We start from the raw sequence: 8,157 nt of genomic DNA on the forward strand, positions 1-8,157 counted from the left end.
AGATATTATACAGATGTAAAAAAAACCCCAAAATATATCTACAAGACAGCTTTTTTTTCTATATTTCAAAATGCAAATAAATCATAAGATATAGAGACAGAAAGATAATAGAGAGATAGTAGATCAGACACATAGTGGTGCATTAGTCAACAATTAATGAAAAATGTTGTAGTGCAATTAGACAAAGAGGAAAAAAAATGCAGAAAACTGCATTTAATTTCCAACCCTCATGCCTTTATGATTACAACATGTTATTAATGATCTATTGATGATCTGTTGATCTCAATTCATCATTGATCGTAATTAAATAAATATGTAAATAATAATATAAATAATACAAAACTATATATATACTGTATGTATATATATATATATATATATATATATATATATATATACATAGATAGATATTATTGCAGACACACTTTAATTGTTCTACAGCCATTATTAGAGCAGCTTCCCCTCTTGTCAGCTGTAACTTTAGATCCACAGAGATAATAAAAATCTCTACTTTAAAAGGAAGAAACTAAATCCACATAGTTGAGATGACAAGAAAACAATGTTCTCCTCCCTGATCCCCCCTGAAGCTGCATCCATCACAGGGGCTGTTAATGTGTCACACAAGGGGATGGGGGAAGACAGTCATCAGCCCAAATTATCTGCTAATTAACTTGTATTCAGAGGTATGGAGGACTGTCCTCACAGCAAGCACAAGACACAATAACAAAAATAGCCATGGATTTATATAGATATACACTACAGTCAATGACCTGACCAGAGAGCAGGGGCTGGCTATAAAATGATGCTGTAATTGTCAATAATACAAGTGATTATATACAATACATAATTAGAATATCTATTTGTAGCAGAGAAATGGGAAAAAAAAGATGATGCAAGAATAACAATATATTAGTATATATCAATATATTAGTATCATCGTGCATTAATTATAGTATCCAAAAAATGTATTAATATTTTGTTAGTAATAACTGTACATGAAAAATTAATATTAGTATTAGTACTTAATCATGTCAATATTTATATTAATAATGAGAATAATAACATTAACAATGATGATTAACATGATTAGCACAATATAGTAATAATAATACAACTACTACTTCTACTTATGACAATAATTAATAATAATAATAATAATAATAATAATAATAATAATAATAATAATAATAATAATAATAATTATTATTTTACAGCAACAATATAGATATTACTAGTAGTGTAAATTGATAATAATATGTATGGGTATGTGTACGGTCATAATGTAAATTATTGGTTTTAATTATTAGTGTAATCATGATTTTAATATTGGTAGTAATAATAAATATATGATGAAATGTTAGTAATATATGATCATGATGGCACATCTAATAACAATAATATAGATCAATTCAGAAATCACCAACACATTATCATTCCTACAATTGTCGGCAGTAATATAACAATTTATTTACAATATTATAAGAATTATTAATCATATTAAAAATAACAAGAATAATATTGTATTATTTGTGCTTTTTGCTCTTTTGTTTGTAAGCTCACGTCTACACAACAGATATATCCATCCAATCCAGTGAATCTTTCCTTATTATAATTGCTTGCTTTACTTCCCTATAAATCACGCTGGTTACAATATATTGGGCAATGACTGATAATGGAGTGTCCATTACATAAGATTGGGGAGCTCTGAGGACCAGAAAAGCCCCTGACCAGGACAAGGAGCCAGGACACAGATATTCACATTATTCATAAGGACCAGGAACAACCAAACTCCACAATGATATCTGTATATCCAACACCAAGACCAGCACTAATGGAGGGAACACAATATAATGCAGGACATCAGCAATCACAGCCAGCTACACTGACACCTGTAACCAGTCCAGGTGCTACATCATAGATGATAGATAGATGATAGATAGATAGATAGATAAGAAATGGAGATCGATAAAGAGATATATATATATATATATATATATATATATGACAGAGAGCTAGATAAGGATGGATGATAGATACAGTAGATATATAGACATAGATAATAGAGAGATAACGAGATGATAGAGATAGATATAGATATGTAAAGAGATAGTTGGATAGATAGATAGATAGATAGAGGGATAGATAGATAGAGGGATAGATAGATAGATAGATAGATAGATAGATAGATAGATAGATAGATAGATAGATAGATAGATAGATAGATTATAGACAGAAGGACAGGTAGAATACATAGATATTGCAGTGGATAACTAAATCGCACAGGTAATTATACAATTGACTGATACACAGATAATCGAGAGATAAAAATAAATGGATCAGAGATAATATGTACATAGATAGAAATAGATAATAAAAGTAGAAGGATAGATAGAAAGAAAGAAGATAAAAAGATAGAAATAGGTAGGTAAAAAGAGAGATAAGTATAGAGAGAGATAGATAGATAGAGGGATAGATAGATAGATAGAGGGATAGATAGATAGATAGATAGAGGGATAGATAGATAGATAGATAGATAGATAGATAGATAGATAGATAGATAGATAGATAGATAGATAGAGGGATAGATAGAGGGATAGATAGAGGGATAGATAGAGGGATAGATAGATAGATAGATAGATAGATAGATAGATAGATAGATAGATAGATGGATGGATAGATAGATACATAGATAGAGATAGATAGATAATGGATAGATAGATAGATAGATAGATAGAGGGATAGATAGATAGATAGATAGATAGATGGATGGATAGATAGATACATAGATAGAGATAGATAGATAATGGATAGATAGATAGATAGATAATGGATAGATAGATAGATAGATAGAGGGATAGATAGATAGATAGATAGATACATAGATACATAGATAGATAATGGATAGATAGATAGATAGATCGATAGATAGATACATAGATACATAGATAGATAATGGATAGATAGATAGATACATAGATACATAGATAGATAATGGATAGATAGATAGATAGATAACAGACCAGGTTGCAGGACATTATACAATCACAGCCTATATTGGATCATTTGCTTGTGATACGAGGCACAGCAGCCAGCGATGTCCCATGGACTCAGCAGATATGGATGCACCTGTCTTTACTGACTGGGGAAGGGGATCACTGTGACCCGGTACAGATTGTCAGCTCCTCACCCCACACTGAGGCTTCCATCCGAGTGATCGCCCCCACCCTGTGAGCAGCAGCTGCCTGGACTGCTCCTATCTGCAGGTCACAGAGTCTCTGTCCCCATGATGAGCCGTGTGTGCACTGTCACTTACCGGATCTGATGCTGTTATGGGGCATGATAGCCTCAGTCTATGGCCGATCCCTCTGTGTCCAGAAGAGCAGCCCTGGAGGACACCGACCTGCAGAGGAGACACCGGTCACTGGGGGTGGAGGGGGGAGTGGGACCCCTACATTATACCAACAAGGACCATGGACCAAAGCAAGAACAGACCTGCTACACATATGGGATGGGTCCAAATACGGAGAGATAGAGAGAGATAGATTATAGATAAAAGATAGATATAGATAGATAGATAGATAGATAAGAGAGAGAGCTAATACAAAATATATAGATACATGATACATTAGATAAAGAAATATAAATATAGAGATAGATATAAAGTAAGAGAGGCAAGGACTATAGTTAGTAGAGATAAATCTAGAGGCAGCTAGATAGATGGATAGACAGAGACAGATAATAAATACATTGATGGATAAATAGAAAGATAGAGGGATAGATAATAGATAGATAAATTGGATAAATAGAAAGATTGATGAATAGATAGATAGATAGATGATAGATAGAGGGATAGATAGATAGATAGAGGGATAGATAGAGGGATAGATAGATAGATAGATAGATAGATAGAGGGATACATAGATAGATAGATAGATAGATAGATAGATAGATAGATAGATAGATAGAGGGATAGATAGATAGATAGATAGAGGGATAGATAGAGGGATAGATAGAGGGATAGATAGATAGATAGATAGATAGAGGGATAGATAGATAGATAGATAGATAGAGGGATAGATAGAGGGATAGATAGAGGGATAGATAGATAGATAGATAGATGGATGAATGGATAGATAGATAGATAGAGGGATAGATAGATAGATAGATAGATAGATAGAGGGATAGATAGAGGGATAGATAGAGGGATAGATAGATAGATAGAGGGATAGATAGATGGATGAATGGATAGATAGATAGATAGATAGATAGATAGATAGATAGATAGATAGAGGGATAGATAGATAGATAGATAGATAGATAGATAGATGGATGAATGGATAGATAGATAGATAGAGGGATAGATAGATAGATAGATAGATAGATAGATAGAGGGATAGATAGAGGGATAGATAGAGGGATAGATAGATAGATAGATAGATAGATAGATAGATAGCTGCTAGAGTCCTAGATGGTTCATTACATGGGGTGGATGGGGAGATGTTGGCTCTCTACCTTGTCTCTTGAGGACCTGTCCTCACCCTTACACTTTGCTGGAAGTTTGTCCTCTTACAATAGGATGTGAGGAGGAGGCTTTATCCCATGGTGGGGGTCTCAGGGATGTCTGGCACAGGACACAGGCCAGGGATTGGCTGCAGGTGTTCCAGGGCTGGGGGAGGTGGGATCTGCACATGGATGGATGATTCCAAGATTCCTGGAGACCCCAGCATCTGATAGAGCCTGAGAATCTTGTATCCTGATAGCGGTGACAGTGATAGGGCTGATACTGTCATTATCTCCATGATGTCTTCCCAGGAATACATCCTCTTTGTGTATTGCACAGTGGATGGATGTAGATAACTCCAGGCAGATCCCATAAAGCTAGAATGCCCTCTTCTAGTTTATAGGGTCCTCTTCTAGTTTATAGGGTAACTGTCTTTTAATAATATTATGTTTCCACCTTTCAGCAGGGATCATCTGAGATCTGCCTCTTATAGCCATTAATTACTAAAGCCTGAAAATCTGAGAATGCTCTCATTTATCTGAATAGTGGTCATTGAAATCTATGTTTTTGTAGCCAAAAAATCCTTTTTACACCCTTTATCCTATAGGCACAGCCGGGTTTTGCTTTCTCTGTCTGATCATTTGTTGCCCCAGAGATAAGCAGCAATTGATATGTCTGGCAGCCACTTATCCCCCATTCCATAGCTGTACTGTATGTCTATGGGGAACTTCACTAAGGGAACATCATTGTATTAAACATGTCCTATTTATTTATTTTTTTTCAATATATTTTTTCGTATTTTTACAGAATGAGTTGCTGTTTTTAATTTATCATGTAATGTACTGGAAAACGAATAACAAAAAAGGAAAGGAAAAAAAAATGTAATTCTGCCATTGTGCTGCCATGTTCTGAGACCCATTACTTTGTTATCTGGACCTGTGAATGGACTGTGCACTGTGCAGTGCTGTGGGCGGTGAGGCAGGGGCTATCCTGAAAATGTCGGCGGTGCGGGCTTCAAATAATGGCGCCCGGACTTGGCGCGTGCGCAGATGGAGCTCTTGGCTCAAGATTTCATCGGCGCATGCGCCGCCTGCTGCCTGTTGAACTCCCAGTAATGGACTTAAGGCAATAGGCGCCCGGAGGTGGCGAGCGCGCAGATGAGATCTTGGCTTATCATTGAGCTGATATCTCAATCCGCTGATGCACCAACTACTTTCTTTGAAGCTTGCCATGTTCTGAGACCCATTACTTTTTTATTTGGACCTGTGAAAGGACTGTGCGCTGCGGTTTGCTGCGGGAGGTGAGGTAGGACCCATCCTAAAAATGTCGGCAGTGCAAGCTTCAAATAAGGGCACCCAGAGTCGGCGCATGCGCAGATGGAGCTAGGTAGAGGTAGTGGCCATCCTGAAAATGTTGGCGGTTCGAGATTCAAATAATGGCGCCCGGATGGAGCTCTCGGCTCAAGATTTCATCTGCCTATGCGCCGCCTCCAGCCCATTGATCTCCCGCAGCGGACTTAAGGAAAATGGCACCTAGAGGTGGTGCATGCGCAGATGAGATCTCGACTCACCATTGAGCCGATAGCTCAATCCTCACATGCGCCGACTATGAACGCCATTTCTTTGAAGGCTGCACCACCAACAGTTTTTGGATGTTCGTGCCTCAAAGTGCCCAGAGCCAGCATCTGGGACACTGTCACGCTCCCCGGGTCCCGACGCCGTCCCTCACTCACCGCCCCGGGCCCCTGTCCTCCTGCCCATGGCTACACAGCTCACTCTTCCTCCTCTGCGTCCTCCATGCTTCCTGTCCCCCGCACCCGGTGTTCCCCTGCGACCCAGGACACACAGTCGGGCTCTCCTGCATCCTCTGCACCGCTTCCTGCTCTGGTCTCCGGCACTCGGGCATCGCGCATGCGCATTAGGGCGCGCGCACGGTCATTGACCTCCTCTTAAAGGGCCAGCGTCCGGAAACAGGATATTGCCAAAGTCAGGTAGGATGTTCTTTCCATGTGGGCGGTGCCTGTTCAACGTGTTCCTTAGAGCTAGGTGTTCAGGTCCCCTTGTGCCTTGCCAGTATCTAACTCTGTCTCCTTCGCAGAGCCTGTGCTACCACCTTAACCCGGTCCAGACTACAGGATTGTCCAGGAGGTCCTCCGGTGACTGTCGGCGGTGAAGACGACCCCCATTCCATCAGCCTGTGTCCGTCTCTGATCCCCGACCTCGCTCGGCGACCTCAACCTTCACGCCCAGCTGGACCCAGATCCCGTCTGTTGTTCCAACCCGGCACCTGAACTTGATTCCAGCACTGTCTCCAGGAACCCTGTGGCCCCAGAGATTTCGTACTACCAGTCCCCTGAAGGACGCTGTTCCCATACCCAATAATACTCCGGCTACCGTGCATCTAGGCCCTCTGGTGGGGTGATCGGACAGTCCCTATACAGGGGTTAGCTCCGGGTTGCCTCACTGGGGGAATCCCGTGCACGGCCCAGAGGATCCACCACCAGGACATAACAGACACCAGCCGCACCGCCCACAGCATCACCCTGCTCCACCACCGCCCCTACCTCCTGTGACCCCGCTCCACCACTGCTGCTGCCACCTCAGTAAGACACCACCGGATTATAAGACAGACCCCATAATTCTTTTACCTTTTTTTCCTCTAAATTTAGGGTGCATCTTATATTTTGGTGCGTCTTATAAAATGAAAAATAACCGTGATACAGTGAAGCCGTGATAAGTGAACCACGATATAGCGAGGGACGGCTGTACTTCTATATTATCGAGGTATTATTTGTGCCGGGGGGCACCGTCTCACTGGTGGGCTGGAGATGGCACATTGGATGTGGGCAGCGTATTCTGTAAACAAGTACAAAGTACTGCAACGTGACCCCTACATTTGTGGGGGGGGACCATTCCCCTGTCATATATAGGTATAATCAGTGGGAATGGGCTGAGAATGCCTCTGTTCTGTCAGCTTTATGACCCCCGAGCATGGGAAGACAGAATCTATCAATTAATGAAAAGAAAACACCACTTTATAACCCTGGCTAGAAAAGTTTAATGAGTTTGGGGGCAGAGGTGATGTTGTGTCCGCTTAGTGCTTCATCTTGTATGGACGCATGGGCTGTAGACTCGGTGTGAATTTGTCCCACAGAGCTTGCAGTCTACCTTTGTGTTTGTTCATATTTGAAGGTTCTAAGTGAGTACACCCCTCACATTTTTGTAAATATTTTATCATATTTTTTCATGGGACAACACTGAGGATCTGACAATGTACAATAGTCAGTGTACACCTTGTATATCAGTGTATATTTGGTGTCCTCTAAATAACTCAACACAGCCATTAATGTTTAAACCGCTGGCAACAAAAGTGAGTACACCCCTCAGTGAAAATGGCCAAATTGTGCTCAAAGTGTCAATATTTTGTGTGGCTGCTATTATTTTCAAGCACTGCCTTAACTCTCTTGAGCACGAAGGTCACTAGAGCTTCACAGGAGCCGCTGTATCCTCTTCCATCCTCCATGACGACATCACAGAGCTGGTGTATGTTAGAGACCTTGTTCTCTTTCACCTTCTGTTTGAGGAGTCCCCACAGATACTCAATAGGGTTTGAGTCTGGAGACGCTTGGCCACTCCAGCACCCTTACTCTCAGACTC

At 40.3% G+C, this 8,157-nt stretch overlaps 1 protein-coding gene across 6 annotated transcripts in view; it reads right to left on the bottom strand.

Annotated features, from left to right (window-relative positions):
* Positions 1-4,556, bottom strand: part of PAX8 (paired box 8) — a 64,740-nt gene extending 60,184 nt beyond the window's left edge. For all 6 annotated transcript variants that reach the window (XM_075342974.1, XM_075342972.1, XM_075342970.1 and 3 more), the window contains exons 1-2: positions 4,513-4,556; positions 3,314-3,400 (exon numbers count right to left, since the gene is read on the bottom strand). In XM_075342974.1, coding sequence (XP_075199089.1) covers positions 3,314-3,338 — 25 coding nt within the window. In that variant the 5' untranslated portion in view covers positions 3,339-3,400; positions 4,513-4,556. The remainder of the gene's footprint in view (positions 1-3,313; positions 3,401-4,512) is intronic.
* Positions 4,557-8,157: the final 3,601 nt, after the last annotated feature.

Source organism: Anomaloglossus baeobatrachus, chromosome 4 (genome assembly GCF_048569485.1).
Source record: "Anomaloglossus baeobatrachus isolate aAnoBae1 chromosome 4, aAnoBae1.hap1, whole genome shotgun sequence".
Taxonomy (NCBI): domain Eukaryota; kingdom Metazoa; phylum Chordata; class Amphibia; order Anura; family Aromobatidae; genus Anomaloglossus; species Anomaloglossus baeobatrachus.